This window comes from Odontomachus brunneus, unplaced genomic scaffold (genome assembly GCF_010583005.1).
Source record: "Odontomachus brunneus isolate Ranch 3 - 2012 unplaced genomic scaffold, Obru_v1 Obru_scaffold_195, whole genome shotgun sequence".
NCBI classification, from domain to species: domain Eukaryota; kingdom Metazoa; phylum Arthropoda; class Insecta; order Hymenoptera; family Formicidae; genus Odontomachus; species Odontomachus brunneus.
The window spans coordinates 306666-326592 of NW_022639645.1; the positions used below are offsets into that span (position 1 = coordinate 306666).

The 19927-nt window shown below is 37.3% G+C and overlaps 2 protein-coding genes across 7 annotated transcripts in view; one reads left to right on the plus strand and one right to left on the minus strand.

The window, feature by feature from the left end:
- LOC116851868 (rap guanine nucleotide exchange factor 2-like) overlaps positions 1–19927 on the plus strand; it is a 214429-nt gene that overhangs the window by 69486 nt on the left and 125016 nt on the right. Inside the window, exon 1 of one of the 4 annotated variants that reach the window (XM_032831703.1) lies at positions 13331–14477. The exons of 2 other annotated variants lie outside the window; for them this stretch is intronic. The gene's annotated coding sequence lies outside the window, so the exon portion shown is untranslated. Of the gene's footprint in view, positions 1–13330; positions 14478–19927 lie in introns of those variants that run through there. One more of the 4 variants, XM_032831702.1, reaches the window with a different exon arrangement.
- The window catches only part of LOC116851870, a 195198-nt gene that overhangs the window by 12526 nt on the left and 162745 nt on the right, over positions 1–19927 (minus strand). For 2 of the 3 annotated variants that reach the window (XM_032831725.1, XM_032831724.1), the window contains exon 2: positions 14425–14598. The exons of the other annotated variant lie outside the window; for it this stretch is intronic. In XM_032831725.1, coding sequence (XP_032687616.1) covers positions 14425–14551 — 127 coding nt within the window. In that variant the 5' untranslated portion in view covers positions 14552–14598. The remainder of the gene's footprint in view (positions 1–14424; positions 14599–19927) is intronic. 3 annotated transcript variants of the gene reach the window in all.

Consider the following 19927-nt stretch of genomic DNA (forward strand, 5'->3'; position numbering starts at 1 on the left):
ATAAGAAAATGATTATTTGACTACATTTATCTTGATTAAAAACTAATTTTCATGAAGACTAATCTTCATTTTCTTATGAAATATTACAATATTAATATTCTTGGTTATATATAAGTTTTATAAAAAAATTGTTTCAAATAAAAGTTATAGGAATTAAGAAGATCTATAGATCTATCTATAGGTTTACTCATCTCATCAGTTTGATCTTGGGTGGCGTCGCCAAAATCATCATTGAATTTTGAGAGGTATCTCCATTTTTTACTACGTATTCTTGTAGCTGACGTGGAGATGCTTTTAAAAAAATATTATAATGAAGCTTTTTTCCGTCAAGAATTTTATAAAATATAATTTTTTTGTTATATTTTTGAATATATAAAATATAAAATATCTCGCGCGTATTCACTTTTCTATGACTTTATAACATTCTGTCCGTGCAAGGACATTTTCCTTAATTTAATAATTCATGGAAGAAACTTGCAAAATCATGTTATCGATTCGGGGATAAAACCATCTTCTTCTCACGAGCATTACTGCTCCCGCACCCACGCGGACGCCCTTCTCCCGTAATGAGTTCAGAAGTGATACGCCGGAGCTACGGCGCAGAAAGGCTATCATGTATGTCGCTCACGAGGGTGGATCGTAATACTTCGTTAACATCCGGTTGTACTTTCCCCAGCAAATTCTCCCGTGTATGCTTCGTCGGCCAGTATCTTTCCCGGAGTGCCTTCGACCTAACAACTTCCACTCGCGGATACTTCGCGAGTGGTTTGCCCGCTTTTCTGCCCCTTTCTCGTTTCGCTCTTTTCTCGTTTTCATGCACCTCTCGTTATTTTCCACACGTCTTTCGCTGCGATTTTTTCCGCGCTTTCTGCGCGTGCTCGGAAATTCACGTGTTTCACGGCTCACGCACCGCAGTTAAATATTCCGCGACTATTTATCGCGTCTGCGCTTCGTTATATTCCGTCCTGTGTATATATATATATATATATGTGTGTGTGTGTGTGTGTGTGTGTGTGTGTGTGTGTGTGTGTGTGTGTGTGTGTGTGTGTTTCCCCTCTCCTCCATTTCTTTTTTTCATATACGCGCCGCGGTCACGCTATTTTCTCGGCGCTGTTATCGACAGGTTCGGTATATCGAGAGCAGGGAACAAATTACGTGGCGATTTTATAGCGCGTCCTATTTCACGGCCCGTCCGATCGCTCGCGAGGAAATAACATATGTTGTCGTTTTCGGGATTTCTTTCGGTTCGAGCGGATGCGTTTCGATATATCCCCCCCGGTTACATAACCAGATGAGATCCGGCGGCGCAACAGATCAAATTGGGACAACGAGCGTGCAGTTGGGAAGGCAATGCCGTTTGCTCGTTAACGGGAATTATCGTGGATCAGAGCCATTACTCCGGGTGGGATATAAGAGAATCTGAGCATTAGCGTTACGCGTCCTTGCTGATTGGTCCGCGCTATTGCTGATCAAAGCGAACGCATTGTATCATCCGCGTTTGTTAATCTCCTCTGAATCATTGCGTATCTTCTTCATTCTGCACAAGCTCGACAATGATAGGGGAAGACAGGAGCTAGTTGAATACCGGGGTAAGTTGGCAAAATCGATTATTTCTGTTATTCTCCAAGAAGTTACGGAATTAAGCAAGCGAGAGTTTTAAATATGTCAGATATGGCTTTGAGATCTGCTTGCTTGATTCTGAAATTTGTTAAAAAACAGTAGAAATAATCGATTTTACCAACTTATCCCGGTCTCCCCTATTCGTGGAACGAGATGCAGCTGACTGTTAAGATTCGCCTTTTGCTCGTTGCTTCATTGCACGCCCGTCGTGTTTCTTTCAACACGCGTGATAACACTATGTTATAAATTTTGACCAATTTCTCACACTCTTGTTACGAAAGGTTGTTCTTTAGTAAATCGGGTGCTCTGAATACGAATGTGATTTCAACTGTCCGAGAAAATAGCGGTTTAAATTCTTAGAAAACGCGTTTTTGGTGTATTTTTATGCATTCGTAACGCATAAACTGAACATGCCAGCAACGTCGAAGAAGTCTGAAATTGAAACTTGAACTTTTGTCTGTAACATAAAGACTCAAGCTTCAATTTTAGATTTCTTTGAACTTGCTGGCACATCTGGTTAATGTGTTGCAAATTTATAAAAATACGTCAAAACATGTTTTTTTAAAGTCGGAAACTTAAAGCTTGTGGAAGTTCACAGAGGGATGGAGCACTATCAAATAATACGAGCAAAATAGCTAAATTACAACTCACACCTCAAATCAGAATTTGTTTCTTGGTAAATTTCTGATACAGACAGCCTCAAGAAACCAATAAAGATTGTAGAAAAATACATTTCATTCATCCATGTCGTACATATCAGTACATATCATATAATTCCTGGAGAGGATTAAAATTAGCAATTTAGAGCTGCGTTCTGTTGATGCCAATACACCTCCGGCTGTACAAGACAATCCTAATAATTCGGTCAAATTATATTTCAAGAGATTGTCTCGGTGTTGTAACTTTTCAGGAAATTGTCGCATCTTTTAAATTTTAGTGTATTCCTTTCAGGACAATGCATGTCCACCTTTCTAAATTTATGTTCTCATATGCACTTCTCATCGGTCGCAGCTTTTATTTTTCGATATGCCCAATGACGGCAGCCCAGTTGCACGTATGTTCGTGCGAATTTATGAATTCGAGCGCATGGGACGTTTGTCACCCGCGACGTTGTCACGGCTGCGGTTTCATTTGGTCGTTCTCATCGGCGTTTCCATCGGGGGCGAAAAAAGCGAGTGTCGTAACGGTACCGGTTGCTCTCGTTGGCATATTCTGGTGAAGGTCTAGTCTAGACAGCGGCCAGGTCGATATGGCACCTCCACCAACGAAGCGGCAGTTCGCGGCAGTAACAGCAGCAGCAGCAGCAGCAACGGGACGACCCGTCGCCCGAGAGGGTACACCAACACCAGCGGGAGAACGCGTTCCGTCGTCGGAGGGGGCGACGATGGAATGCACGAGCGGCGGCGAGGGCGGCGGGTCGGCAAGCGATTCACGAAGGCTTAGGCACGAGGAAACGGCACGGTCGGTACACACGAAAGAGAGACACACGCTCCCTTCGGTCGCCGTTACTATGATCGATAGACCAAGCACGACCAGAAGGAATACACACGGCCGGATGCGGACGGCCGGGGAGTCACAGCGCGAGCGTGCCTTTCGAGAATGATCGAGTCCCTCTTCCCGAGGGGATCTCGGATGCCGAGCTTCGGAAAAATTGTCTGCCACGCGCGATTCTATATACGTGTGCGTTTGCGTGTGTGTGTGGCGAAAGTGTTGTCTCGCCATTGACGGCCGCGAGCGGGATATCTTTTCGCGAATGCACGCTTTTGACACATCGTTGACACCGGTTTTGTCTTCGACACTGTCCAATCCTTGTTCCTGACCGTGACTATTGTCCGACTGCGAGATAACTCGTGGATCAGCCGACAATGTGTGGTCAGCAAAGCACGAGTTTCCTCATAATCGGTCAATAATGTGTTGACACGTGTTGACTGCCTCGCTGATTTCCATTGATTCCGCAATGCTCGATTAAAGTCTGAGTCACCAATGATGATGAGTTACCGTAAATAAATGGAATTTATGGTGTATATGTTCGTTAGCTCGTTTCATTTTGGCTCGCTATTGGCTCGCTATTGGTGTATTCAATTTGTTATGTGCGTGGAAAAAGATGTTTGGTCTGATGAGCCAAGTTCGGGTGAAATATGAACGATTCAGAAATTCCGACTGAAGTTATCAGAATTCTGTCCAAATTATCAAGATTTCTCGGTTAACTCAGACAGAATATTCTGGCAATTCCAATCAGAATCTTTGAATCGTTCATGTTTCACCAGAAATTGGTTTATCCGACTTTTTTTCCATGTATCTTCAATTAGAGTTAGATTTTATACATAAATTAGCGAGATGCAGCAGTATTATAGCAATGATCACTGGTGACCCTCATAGCTGGCGTGTTAAAGTAAAACATCCAACGGCTTTTCTTAGTTCACTATGTTTCTAGCAGTGCAGGAATAGACTTAGCGTGCGCGCGCACACACACACATAGAAAAATATATATCACTCGTATATTTTAGATATTACTACCTTCCTAGTACAGTCTAGATGTTGCCTGTATTTTAAGTATTCCATAAGTTTGTATATTCGCATATCTATCATGAGAGAGGGAGAGAAGAGAAGAGAAAGGAAGAAAGAGAATTTATTATAAACATCAAATTTATTTAAATATTTATTTACTTGCTCACTATATAGATTTGAACCAACTTCTTTTTTGGAAAAATTTTATAATATTTTTGTAAAGAGAATAAATTTCTTTTTTGAGTATATGATGAGCTTTTCTGAAGTTTAAGTACATTTTAAGACTATTATAAAGAAAATGTTTTTTGTTGAAGGCATTAATTAAAAAAGAGAAAGTAAATTGAGAAATCGTTTCTTTTAGCAGTAAGATGATATTTTGTTGTGTATAAAGTCTATCTTAAGGAACACAAAATAAATTTCATTAGAAATAATTTTTTATTATATTATATTTTAGTTTCTAAAATATGAATAGCATATATGAAATGAAGGAACAATTAATTACTGCAGAATGTCGATTTTTTCGTCGCTTATAAAATCCCATGGTAATTTTATAAAATTCTCTCCGTATACACTGAGAAAAAATTTCTGAAAAATAAAAACTATTTATATTTGATGGTTACCAGTAATATATTTACTTAAATTTAAATTCTTTTTTATAAATAGAATAAACAATTGCATTTATGAAAAGCGATGATATTTTAGGAAAATATATATTTCCTCATTTGAGAGAAATTTGTTCTCGCTGCAAAAATATGTACATTAGCGTAAATAAACATGTCATTGGTAGCCATCACAAATAAATATTTCTTTTCCTTTAGATATTTCTTCTCTCGGTGTACGAGCAATCTAGAAGCGCGTGGCGCGTGAGATCTGGTAACTCTCAATTTTCCCGAATCCTAACGTTTCGCGATGATTCGGGCTCGTGAGATCCGAGGATGAAACTTTTAATGAGACCCACGTGAGATACATGACTGATGCAGTTAACTTTGACAGCGGATATCGGCGTCTCGGAGGAAGGCAAATTTATGGTACCCATCTCGAGCGTTCCAAACCGAATTCGATATTTCATCCAGCCGAGGGTTATCGCAGCCGTCCTTCCTGCATCTTTCAATTTGTTCTCGTGTAGCATCGCGATATTTTATATAATGACGAGATTCGAGCATCGCTATGTTCTCCCCGCGATGTATTGTATATTACGTGAGACGGAGCCAATTCTTACTGGAAATGGCCCATGGATGAATGGCGGAGCAGCGATTTCATACGCAATCGATATATATAAAGTGTCGCGCGACTGGACGATCACCGTCGTCGCAGTGTGCAATTCCGATTCCGATTTCCTCGATGTTTGCGCGGCGATCATATTCGCCAGCGAAACGTTACGTATTCGCGTCGCAACGAGTCGAGCTTTCACGATGTCGTAATGTGAGGTAAAAATTCGCAATATTCGTTCTTTTACGACCGCGACGTCACTCGGCACACTTCGCCGCGGCGTAATAAGTACATCAGGAAAGTAGCAACTTTTTCGCACGCTGCCCGCGCCGCCGTCGTGACTCCGGAGTTTTGATTAGGTTACAGCGCGCAAAAATCGCGATATTGTTCCCGGGAGAAAATCATGCGAATGCAGCGCGCCATAACGCGATATTAACAACGCAAATAAAAACGAAACTGCAGGGGAGACCGGGACTGGATACCCTATATTTTACAGTTATGAAGTTACTTTTTTCGGAAGACTTCTCAGACAATTAATTGTTATAACTGACTGTGCAAACATACATAGAGGAAGCCTTCTTCTATGTGTTAATGCCCGCCACGAGTCTGTTAACTGCACTGAGAGAAAAATATAGTTGCTTTCGGCGTCAATTATACTCTTTTGTGATTTTAATCACAAAAACCAATCAGAAAAACCATTGTTTTAGTAAGTGTTATTAGAAAGATGGTTCTTCTCATTATTTTTCTGGTTAACATCACAAAAAGTATAATTGACGCCGGAAGCAACTATATTTTTCCCTCAGTGTATATATTTTTTTTGCAATAACCAAAATACAATCGTGCAGCAATGTGGCCATTTTGCCTTGGCACTGGTTTCGAGTTTTCACTAGAAGAGGGTAAGAAGGCCACGTATAAAATATACATTTACGAAGAAAACACTAAGGAATACACTAAGGAATAAATATATATTTACGAAGAAACACTAAGGATATTACTGGGCTAAATATAGTTACCAACAAAATATTATTTTTCACCCATACAAGATGGTTATAATTAATATATCATAGTGATATATTAACTCTAAAAGTGATATATTAACTTTCTTTACTGCCTATCCATATGTGTTTGAGCAGTATACTTTCATTGCTGTATGATGCGACCAAACTCTACAGGTCTCTTAACCATATTCATTCTACAGATCACAACAGAAGGACAACAATATTCCTTTAGCTGAAGCAACTATGTATACAAGGATATACTAACTGAACATTATACAGGGTATAGCAAAAGTACCGGAACGGCAAGATAACTCGGCGGGGGAGCATTTTAGAGAAAAATGTTTCAGACAAAAGTTGTAAGGCTTAAAAAAACGCACTCAACGATAGTAGTTATTTGACATAGGATGGTGTCGCCAAGGTCAGAACAAGGTCAACTTTGCTTTTTTAAATAGAAATACATATTTTTTATTACGGCATTTTATTCAACGTAAAAACGCAAACTACTTTTGCTTGAAAAAATTTTTTATACGACCTCTATTTTCTAAGATATTTATAAGATATCTATAAGATTATTAGTTTCAATAATTTTTTACTTGAATTCTATCAACTTTAGCGGAAAATATGAAGAGATAAAAATCGTATATTTTGTTCTCATAGAGCTCTGAGAATTTTTTCAGAATTTTATATTAACTTTTTAGTACTTCAAGAAAATGTAAGAAAATGAAATACTAAAAAGTTAATATAAAATTCTGAAAAAATTCTCAGAGCTCTATGAGAACAAAATATACAATTTTTATGTCTTCATATTTTCCGCTAAAGTTGATAGAATTCAAATAAAAAATTATTGAAACCAATAATCTTGTAGATATTTACGTAAATATCTTAGAAAATAGAGGTCGTATAAAAAATTTTTTCAAGCAAAAGTTGTTTGCGTTTTTACATTGAATAAAATGCCGTAATAAAAAATATGTATTTCTATTTAAAAAAGAAAAAGTTGACCTTGTTCTGAGCTTGGCGACATCATCCTATGTCAAATAACTACTATCGTTAAATGCGTTTTTTTAAGCCTTACAACTTTTGTCTGAAACATTTTTCTCTAAAATGCTCCCCCACCGAGTTATCTTGCCGTTCCGGTACTTTTGCTATACCCTGTATATCATAAGAATTGTGACTATATGAGAACTATACAGATAGACATGTAATAACAGCAACTTTTAAACTTTTGCCGTGTCTATTTTACTTGAAATCATATAAATTCTATCTCTAACTATAGAATATGTGAATATAGTAATTATAATAGTTTTCTCCGTGTTTTGATTAGTAGTTCCGGAGTTCCTGCGAGAGCTCTTCTGATGGCCCCTAATTATTTTATTAAAAATTTTCTTTCTCTCTCTCTCTTTCTCTCTCTCTTTCGGTCTATATGTTCGATTTCAATCATTTTATGAATAAAAATTGCTTCTATTGTCCGAAACGGTATATAATACATTTGTTAATAAAAAAACAATTGTTTGTTTACATAAAAGAGAATTTAAATTTATGTAAATACATTATTGGTAACTGTCGAATACATATAGTTTTCATTTTTCAGATATTTTTTTCTCTTAATATACACGGAGAGAATTTTATAGTAAAGATTACCATAGAATTTTACAATCGAGGGAAAACTCGACATTCTGCAGTAAGCGACTGTTCTTTCATTTCATATGTGCTATTCATATTTTAGAAACTAATATGCTAATAACTTCATTCTAGCTAGTAACATATCACTTAACTTTATTCACTCACAATAAAAGATATTAATACAAAATTTCAAGAATTTACTTTGCTACTAACTTAGTTTCTTCTACTTTTTAACTATAATATTATTCCGAGTTTAATGAAACTTAGAAAGAAGTATCTATGTGTGTGTGTTCTAAAATAACTAAAACATTTCGTGATTTCGTATTCACTGTTTCTTTCAAGATAAATACTTGAAAGAAAGCACATGGAGCAACATACTCCTGGGGCCATTTAGACTCGGTCTCCCCTATATTAGGTTACTCTTTATATCCCGCGGGCATCCATTCGTAGAAATTGCATACAAGAATGACTCGACTATTCCGTTTGAATGGATATTACGTTAGTTAATTGATGAATTCATAGAAATTCGCGAGAGACATCGGATATGGGAGACGCAATTATCGTTTGACGCACGCACACTCGGAGCAGACAAATCAGCTCGCTGTTTCATCATCAAGTTATTCGGTTGAGGAAGTGTTGCATTCACCTCTGTTTAGGAAAAGGAAAGGAAAAAAAGTAGAAAGGTCGATATAGCTCGCTCGTTATGAAATCGGAGCAGCACGTTCCTCGGAAGGTAGCAAAGTCCTCACGCCTCGAATGAAGAGAAACTTCACGACGCGACGGAATTCGACTCTTATTTGCTGCCTTTAGTTATGAAATATTTCCATTGCACAGACTGCTTCACAATCATTCGATCTATAGATTTCTTCGCACGCGAAGAAGCAGCCGGCAGCATCACTGTCGATTTCTCGGCTCTCGTTCCGAGAGCGCGAATAATCTCAGCCTGAATAGCGATCGGCTGCGTGACGCAGGTTGAAGCGAGATTCCCGGCTGGCTCGTTTGCACAGAAGCCGGAGGAAGCGGAACCGGAAGTAACTATCGTTTGGATAAAAAGGCGAACTCGCTTAATTAAGGCTTCATTAATGAGCGAATCGCGCGATGGGAGTAAAATAACGAGCGTTTTGTACCTAAGTAGAAGAGGAGCAACTATTATGAGAATAGACGCTGAGTTTACCGCGATCGATCTTTTCACGCTAATCTTGGGCTCGTGGTTGCCCTCTTCTTTTTTTCTTTTCTTCATTAGGCGTGAATAGCGAGGCGCCGAATCCTAAAATGTTGCAGAGTAGACTAAATTTCATCTCAGTCTTGTTGAACAATCTGGAACACTATATTCAGATTCGTTTGCATAATGGTTCAGGTTGGTGCAACAAATTTGTCAGTGTTTTCTGTTCTATTCTATTAAATTCTGTTCTATTGTATTAAGATAATTTTTTATTCTACAAAATTCTCGTAGAAAGTTCGTGCGTTAAAAGGAAAATAGGAAGTCCTTGCTAGATGTCTAAAAAAATATTGGAAATTTATTAGTCCCTTGAAATTGAATAATGTCATTTCCTATTTTATTTGACAAACACGGCAGACCTTTTACGCTAACCTAATATATGCATACGGGTGCACTATAAGTCAAGATTAACAATAATACCGCCCGATCATACGAAAATTGCACGGAAGTAAAATTATTATATTCTAATTCGATTATACTAGTAATATTAGTTCGATGTAAAAGTTTGGCATTAGTTTGGTATTAGTTTAGTGTTAGTTAGGAATTAGTTTGTGAAATTTTCTTATTTTATTAAATTCTATTTTTATCTATTTTATTAACTTTTTAATTTTATTAAATTTTATTCTATCGAGAGAGAGAGAGAGAGAGAGAGAGAGAGAGAGAGAGAGAGAGAGAGAATTTTTTTATTCCATTAAATCTTCGTAGGAAGTTTGTGCATTAAATAGTGTTCTCGTCAGATGTTTCAAGATATACCGAGAATTATTCCATCAAAAAATTTGTTATTTTTCTTTATTTAGTTTTATTAAACTCTAATTTTATTTTATTAAGATAAAATTTTCTTTCTTTTTAAATTCTGTCACAAGTTTGCGCATTACTAAGAGGAAAATAGGAAGTCCTCGTTGGATGTCTAGAAGAATATCGAGCGTTTATTATCCTTTCGAAATTGGATAATACCATTTCCTGTTTCATTCAATAAACACAACAGACCTTTTGCGACCTAATATAAACGTACAGATGAGCTAAGGATCGAGGATTAATAACAACGCCGCCGGAGCACACAGACGAAAATTGTGCAGAAATGAAATTACAAAATTAAATACCGGTTCGATGGAGAACGGATCCGGATTACCGGCTAGATTAAATCGACACAGGCGATGAGGCAAGGATATTCATGTTCGAGTTCTCTTCAGCGAAAAAGGGCGGAAAAGCTGAAAGGCGACTATGAATATTCTTTTGCGGGGCATACGTAGAGATACGGATCGCTGTCGTGTCCACGATATAACGGAATTAATTCCGCGCACGTTGCGGAGAAAGGGGGAGGAGTCCAGTGTGCTGCTGCTGCTGCTGCTGCGTTGTTGCAGCAGCAGCCTTGGAAAGAGACTTCTGCTCCCTCCCTCCCTCGTAGCGCCCTCCGTTTAATCACTTTTTTAATTGGCACTTGCGGTAGCTCCGTGTCCTGGAAACGCAGCGGGAGCGAGCGCGTCCCTCGAGCCGCGTACGCGTTCGCGCAGAGATTTGAATGAAATGATTAGAAAGAGAGGGAGGGAGGGGAGAGAGAGAAAGAGAGAGGAAGAAAAAAAAGGAAGTCCTCTCTCGCTAGCTCGCGCTAGTATCGGAGGAAAAGCGAGCAAACGGAACGGCGAACCGCCGCTCTCCGGCGCGTTTCTTCGTCTTCTTCTCCTCCGTCCCTCGTAGCCTCGGTCGACTTGCCGCCCTCGGCTGCGAGTTTAATTTGCCGTAGGAAATCTACTCGTTTCCGTGCGCACGTGGACTATCCCTTCCCGTGGAGCAAAAACTGTTACGGCGCCCCGCCGCCGCTGTAAATCTAAATATCCGCTGGAACGTCAACGACGGATTGCCCGCTTAATACTGGGTATTGGGAAATTTGGGAGAGAGCGAAGAGAAGGAGCGTTTAACTGGCCGATCGTCTGTGCTCCTAAAGAGCGTGGAAATCCGTGAAAAATACGCTTGAAGTGTCGCGGCGCGTCGGGATAATGTAAGCGAGTGAGTAGCTTTTGGTATCGTCGGGATATGTTTAAAAAATTAGGCTCAATTACATATATAGCATTATGCCAATGTTATCACCAACACTGTTAAATATTGGAGGGTCAAATTTAAACCAATTTCTTGAGTTAAATAATATTTAGTTATTTTTAACTATCATGTGTGTCAAAATTTACTATTTTAACACAAAACATGTGTTTAAAAAAACAACCATGTATAATCAACCTGTTTAAAACAATATTAAATCATTTTTTACTAAAACAAAGATTACATTAACGTGCACATAATAAAAAATAAACTAAATTTTAGTCAAATTTAATATTATACATTTCTTAAGTTAAATTATTTAACTCCATTACATCAGTTAAATTAACGACATATTTAGTAGGAGCAGTGGCGACTTATAAGAGTGGTTAAAAATAACTCAAATTGAGTATAATTTGACACTACGGATTTAACAGTGTAGGCATCCTCCAATTTTGAAATAATAGAACGTAATTCGCGCGTTATTTCCGGTTATTGTAAAGATGTGTAAGTTGATTGAGCTTTAAAACTTTGGAAGCGCAATTCAATCGTAGATTGCCAATATTAGTCATTTTGTGATCTACATTAAAGTGACGAGTAGATTTAGAATAACGAGTTAATATAAGAAATGTTTATAATATCATTTTATTTATTTTCTGTGTAAAAAGAATGATCAAAAACGTTAAGGCGGATTATAATGTGAAAAACAATTAAGGGAATTAAAATTATCGCACATTGACAGTAATAGATTAACTATTACTGCTACTACTACACCAAGCTAAGCTCATCCGTAGCGGAATGCTCTTGTATATTACTTCAAGAGGACTCTTCTAAAACCAAAAGGGAATTATTCCAAGCACATATTCTTCTTCGTTAGAAGAGAGATGTTCTTTTGGTAAAAGTTTTCGCTTAGAATATGGGATTGCAGGAAATAGTACCTTGCAATTAGTATCTTGCATCTTTCTTCTTGGATGTTAAGATATTTTTCTTTTGATAAATCCTCTTGAGAACATAAGAGGATTCAGCTGAGGATAAGATTATATTGGGATGTAGCATTGGTAATTTAAAATTAAAAGATTAACAGGATTAAAGCAGAGAAATTAGAAAGAGATTAAAGTAAAATTGAAGATTAAAAGATTACAGCGAGTGCGTCCGTGTATAGCAAACAAGTCGCAAATTTAACAGAGGAATTTATAATCTTATAAGTCCTGTCAACAAATTTATAATCCTATAAGTCCTGTCAACAAATTTGAGTTCCATAGATTTTTGCTTTTATAAATTCTCCCGAGTGAAAATATTCGCGGGTAGCAGATTGGCTCCGTAACAAATGTATTAGAGATATGTCTCTAAAATCTTCCACAGAGGATCAATCAGGTCAATTGAGGCAAATATGACCTTTCAATAATCCCCTATCATGCGCACTTAATATGCATGAATTTTTTAATAACATAACAGCTACCAATGGAAAAGTTTTTCGATTTCATGAACGTTAGCGAAAACGTATATATCGCTGTTAAACATACTGAATCTTTCCTGCTATCTATGCAGATAATGAATAATTTATGAATATCGTTAAAAAAATGTATGGTTTGCTAAAAAGTTTATTTATTTATTTTTTTATAAAATTTTAATAAATTTATTTTATTTTTATTTAACTTTTGATGTAAGTTTAATGTTTCCTAAACAAATTAATTAGAGTCTCTACAGAATTCTTTAGTTACATTCTTATCTTTAGAATTTAAATCTACATGGAGAAAATATCGTAGTCAAAATTATAATTAACAAAATTTTTGTAATTCTGGACTATGCAGAATTATGACTGAATTTATTATATATTTGTTTGAAAATGTTATATTCATGCGCGCGCGCGTTTGCTTTTTTATTGCAAAATTATTGTAATCACTAGAACGTTTTTTATATTTTTATATCGGATATCAAATAAATCGTGAAATTTACTACTTCTATAGTGATTTATACTATAATTTAATGTAACTTTATAAAAAGAATTTTGTGAAAAACGATATAGTTTTAATGCAATTTTTACCGTGCAATTTTCTCCGTATACCGATCTCTCACAAAATAAAATAAAGTTTTGTTATCAAATGCAATATTTGCAAAATAGTTTATTCTTTTCAAACATTATATTTATAATACTTAAAAGAAACATGGTAACTATCTTATAATTTAAATACTTTTTTTTTTGGGTTTATTTCAATATATAATAATTTACAAAGTTCTGTATAGTTTACAAGAAAAACGACTGAATATATCGTATAGAAAGTGTGTAAACAATCCGTATGAACGTAATCGTGAAATTCACGACGTAATTTTGATGAAATCTACCGATCTGTCATATATGATGAAATAATTTCACGCAATTTTTGTACTCTTTTTGAGCTTTACATTTATATTACATTAATTAATACCTAAAAACGATACGGTACAACTGTCTCATAATTCAAATACTCTTTCTCTCGATATTTTAGTGTCACTTATATTCTACATAGTTCACACGAAAGGGTATGTACGTCGCGCGTAAACAAAACGCGTAAACAATCCGCGCGGATGTGATCTTGAACTCTCCACGACACAAGCCCGCCGTATGTTCCGTAACTGATAGGCTTAATTAGGCCGGACGGTCCAAGTGCCGGCGCATCCTCCGAGTCCGAATTTATTTCCCGGAGCATCCAGCAGAGAGCGCGTAGACGACGGACGGCCTTGCTTGCATCGTGATGCGCGCGAGCGACGGCGCAGCCGCGCGCCAGTACAGTTTCGGACGTTGCGGCGTGCGTTACCGTGTCGCTTCCCGGTGCCGCGGACGTGTGCGCGGAGGAGCACACCGCTCGTTCTACCGTCTGTGTTTACCACGCTGCTTTCGTTCATGGTCGCGAGGCCAGCCGCGGACAGTGAAATCGTGGTGTGAAGTGAAGCCCGCCGGGGGCGAATTCGCGTGGAACGGCGAACAAACGGACGTGCGCGCACCGTCTGTTTCTTTTTTTGTTCTCGAGCCGGAGTGCAATCGCCTGTGGATTATTGCGCGCGGCAGCTGCGGCGAGAACAGGACAGGTTGTATGGACGCGGAATGGAGAGAGAGAAAGAGAGATACTCGCGAGCCGGCCGCGCGCGCGCGCGCCATCGATCGCGTTATTAATCCTGTCCGAGCGCCTCTCGTGAGCGGAAAATCGGGGATCATGGCGCTATTTTTATCGTGTGTTCTTTTACCTGCTCGCGCCTTTCTTCCTTTGACATGGGCCAACGATGACGTCAGCATTCCGGTAGATCGTGGCGGATTGTCATGTTGCGTTTGATGTATTTGAGTTGCTCTTTCTGACAGGAGCACCAGCGCCATTGGCCCTGTTCTGTCTCGTGGGACTTCCTGAACTGGTGTACACGCTGCTGCAATAAGAGTTAGAGCGAAACAGGTATACAGGGTGTCCGACAATTCACGACACAGCTGTTGCGTACAAGTAGAACTCGTCAAACTGAACATTTCTTCTACCTTTTCGCAAGTAAAATTCCACGTAAAATTCTGAGTTATTAATTGGAGAGGATCGGTAAATGATTACGCGCCATACGGTAAATGAACTGTAATGACGACGTCTGCCGTCGTACATTAAGGTAAGCTAAAAAGTTCTCTACTATTTTACAAATAACCGATTTCTAATTATTAATTGGAGAAAACTAGTGCGTGCACCAAATTTCTCAAATTAATATCTAAAAGTCCACATGTTCTTTTGTGAAATGCTAGAGGACTTTTTTGTTCAGTTTGGCCAAATTTACATGCAACGACGGCAGATGCGTTGCTGTTATAACTCTGCTGAATTATCAGACACTTTGTATATTACACAATAGGTTGCAAAATGGTTTAAACACAATGGAGTTGGGAGTTCACCAAGCTGTCAAAATTGAGAATCATTATTGTAACGAGTTTACCTGATAATTATATCATTATTATTATTATTATCAACTATTATTATTTATTGTCCTTAGTTATATTATTAATTATATTATTATTATTATGTAAATCCATCGGTAATGACTGTTAATTGTGACAATTTGGTGAACTTCCAACTTCATCGTGCGTCTAAACAGTTTGCAGCCCACTGAACATCTGAAATAGTGTACTGCACTGGTGCAACGGAATATCACTCCAAATTATTGCACCAGTGCACACCACTTCAGGAAGTTCTTCAAATAAACCTGTTTGCACTGAGAGGAAAAATATCTAAAAAACAGTGAATATTTTTTTGGTCGGTACTAATAATTATATTAGTATATTATCTTAGTATTAATAATTATAATTATATTATATTAATACTAATAATATTAGTATATTATATTAGTACAAATAATTATATTAGTATACGTATATTTACTGAAATCTAAATTCTTTTATTTGAATAGAATAAATAATTGCCAAGAAAAATTAAGGTTTTAAAAAAATATATATTTTCTTACACTTGAAAAATATTTTGTTAGTATAAGTAAATATATTATTATAGAGTACGTACTATTATATAAGTAAATATCTATTATTTTTTAGATACTTTTTCTCTCAGTATGGGTTAGGTAACGGATATTGATGTAGCTTTTGACTGATACAGAATACAATTGACAGTCGTCGCGATATTTCGCCGTTAACAATGCGAATTTTGTAGTCGCGTGTCAAGTTTCCCAACTGGAGTAGAACGATATGCGGATTATTGGCGAAACACGATTTGTTTTCGCGATGACCTTCTCGATCTTTGTTATCTAACTGGGTCTACACGCAGATTTGAAATATAATAAGCAGTCACGTTATTATTTATTCTTGACCTGTTCACGCGCTGGTATTTAATTTTACGCAATATTTTTGTCCACAGTCGATCGACTGTTTGCGTCGCGCACTTTGAATTTCTGCTCACGTAAAAGACTCAACAACCGTAATAATTTACCACGGTTGTCGAGTCTTAGCTATTATTTTAACGGAGAATGCGTGACTTTAGAGAAAGAGTAGTATTTAAATACGCGGTACATTCTAGGATTTCCTCTTGGTATAATTTCACATTTTTACATGAATTTCTTTTCGTGAAAAATTTTTTGCTCAATATTCATTTAGTCGACCAAATTAAAATTCTCGAATTAACGCAGGCATTGAAATCACGCGCGAATAATGTGTTATAAAGATAATTTTATGAACCAATTTTTTTTTCTAGCGAAAAAATCGCGAAAGAAATTATTATAGGAACAAGCATATTATACAATAAGAGAAAATCATAGTTATTTTTGGGCCTCAACCGTATTTTTTGGTTTTTCTAACATTCAAATGCTAGTAGTAACACGCATATAAGGTTATTATCACTAATATTATAGCAGAATCTAATGAAAAAATAGTTTTCTTGACCATAATTTGCAATAATGATTTTTTACGTGATTATAGTTACAAATAACAAACATTTTGTTTAATATATACTGAGAGAAAAAATATCTAAAAATTAGTAAATATTTATTCGGGGGTGGCAATATGTACTAACAGCATATTTACTTAAATCTAAATTCTTTTATTCAATAGAATAAATAATTACTTTCATAAAAAGCTAAGGTTTCCTTAAGATTTAAAAAAAAATGTATATTTTCTTATTTGAAAAGTATTTTCCATCTATGTACAAAGTAAATATGTTGTTGGCACCCATCAAATAAATATTTACAGTCTCTTGGATATTTTTTCTCTCAGTGTAGGCAACGAATCGGAGGACTTTCGGAAGCGACCGCTGGAATCGCGTCAGAATCGCGCAGTTTTATGAATCGACATTTTGATGAATGAATACCGGAAGCGAATGTAACGGGAGATGGCGGGATGTCGCGAGCGATAAGTCGAGGAACATATCGTTCACGATGTTCCTGCGGCGATTTCGCTGGCGGCCCAGGTCGTTCCTGGAAATATTAAACGCGTGCAAAAGCTTTTATCGGACGATACCGGCGCTGAGCGCGCGATAAATTAATCGCGAGCCGTAAACGTATCTCTGCCGCCGTTGCAACGGGAATTGCGTAACGCGCAAAAGGAACGCATCGGTGATTACGTTCATTGCGCCGCTTGCTGTGCCTTTATATAATTCCATCGGAATACCAAAGGTAATTATCCAACATTGGCGTAATCGCCCGACGACGACGTTTCGCGCCGAACAAGCGAAAGAGGGACGACGGCTCTGGGCTATATAATCGACCTTTGAATTTTCGATCGCGCTGCCGCACGCTGCCTGTAACTTTTGATATTTTTTCACGCGCAATACCCTTGATATTTTATGGATCCCCACTTTTGGAGCGCGCGCGCTCGAGAACGTTTCGCATGATAATTCCTAGCGAATTCAACGCGACTCACCTCGAATTACGCGCATTCGCCGTGCTGCGGGATCAATCGTTATTTCACCCATTCGTTTCGGAAGCGGATATATCCGTTCACATTTTTGCCCGGCCATTATCACTGAAGCGGAAAATCGCAATTTCTCACTGCGGATGGATCAAATCGCAAACATCTCGCGTTTTTCATGCGTTCCATTTATTACATCTGACGTCGATTTAAAGAGAAAAATCGCGGTATAGATATATTATTTTTCGAATCTCTTAGTGGAAAAATAAGTTATCGCAATTATTCGTAATTATTCATTTATTTATTTCAATTCTTCGTAATTATTACTTATAATTACTACATCATATGCAAGTCGGTAAAAAGAGCAGAATACACAGGGGAAATATTGTAGTAAAAATGACGTTAAAATTATACTTCATCTTACAATGTTTTTCGCAAAACTGAACTATACTCTCTGATATTACCGTTTTTAAATTATTATACGGTAAAAAACATTTTGTACTTCTGTTGAAGTCGTTCCGTGTGGAAATTTTTTATATAAATTTTTTATATATTCGTGTACTAATTTAACAAATTATTATTATGATATTCTAACCATTTTGCGAGTTCATAAAAAATTCACAAATTTTCTTGGTGTCAAGATAATACAATTTATATGTAAATACACGAACTCTAGGTGACATATTTTATGTATAGAACGCACAGACAAGTTGAGTTATTCGTTTATATATTTGTCTTACGTTAAACTAACACAAGAATTATACTGAAAAAATTGAGATGTGTACAATGTAGTGAACTTAGCATACAATTTTTGGCAGTGTATGGAAATAGTAAATGTGACGATCTACCGCGAATAGACGATATAGAAAATATTCAAGTAATTTTATAATAAAAGGTCAAGTGTGTGCGCATAATATATTATAAACGAATATATAGTAATTTCGATTATAACATGGTTCTAGATCAGAAAGTTGCATTGCAATTAATACACAGGGAAGAATATTATTCTACTGCTAGGAAAAACGATTATTGGATTTACTTTCTCTCTTATAAATAATGGTTATTTTCAATAAATGATACATTTTCTTGATAATGATCTTTTGAGACGTACTCATCACAGACTTTGGAAAAGCTCATTATCATGTACTCGAAAGAAGATTTTATTCTCTTTAGGGGAATATCATGAAACTTTATCGGAGTAAAAAGGTTGGTTGAATTCTCTATGCAGTAAGCAAACCGAATTTGCTTTAATTTCATATACTGGAAATGCTAAAGTTCCTAGAATGTGTCTAGGAACATGCTAAAGTCTAGGAATGCTAAAGTTCCTAGGATTCAGAATGTGTCTTGAATAAATTTGATGCTCATGATGAATTACAATAGCTTTTTGAGTATGCAAACTTATGAGACACTTGAAATAAGTAACATTTACTTGAAATGCAATATGTATTTTCCTGAGTATACTACAATATTCTCTCTATGATAGAACTCCTCGTTGCTGATTACGTATTCTGTACATTGTTTCGTCTTACATCTTGCATTTCGGCTAAGAAAGAGAGGGAGGGAGAGAGAAAGAGAAAGAAAAAGAGAGAGAATGGTTGATCTGACTAAAATTATAGTTATTCTTGAGTCCGATCATATTTTTCAATTGTTCTAATGGTAGTAAATTCTAATTGTAGTATGCCTATAAAGTCCTTATCACTAATATTATAGTAGAATAAGAAATAATTTTCCTGACTATAACTCGTAATAACAATTTCTCTATGTGATTACATATATAGTGACACATATTTTCCTCTCAGTGTAATTGGAATATTCTCGAATGGATTGAGACACGGTTATACCTCGTACACGCGTTCGGGAACCTTGACCTAGCTGTGACACCGTTGAACCGCGTTTTCGCCGCAGTAATTCCGGCAGGAATCGTACTCCGACGACGTTATCGTCGTCGTCGTCGTCGTCTTCGTCGTGGTCGTCGTGGTGGACGATTTCGATGCAGATTTTCACCATTTCCCCACGTCGCTCGCTCGAAGTAATCTGGTATCTCCGGCGCGCTTATACCAGCATTACGTGTTTTTAATTGGCGTTACGTATACGCGACGAGCACGTAACATCGACGCGCGGAGCGGAAACTGCGAATGAAAACGAAATATTTTCCATTCGCCGATCGTCCTCGCTGTCGTCGCACTGCGGTAGCTGCGTGCACGCACCCTTTCCCCCCCCCCGCTCCCTCCCCATTCCATTCCCACCTCGTGCCGTCGGCCCGATAATATCACGCGTACTTATTTATCCGACGTCGATCTTCACTTTCGGAATTTCAGCGGAGGGAAAACGCGAAGAGAGAGAGAGAGAGAGAGAGAGAGAGAGAGAGAGAGAGAGAGA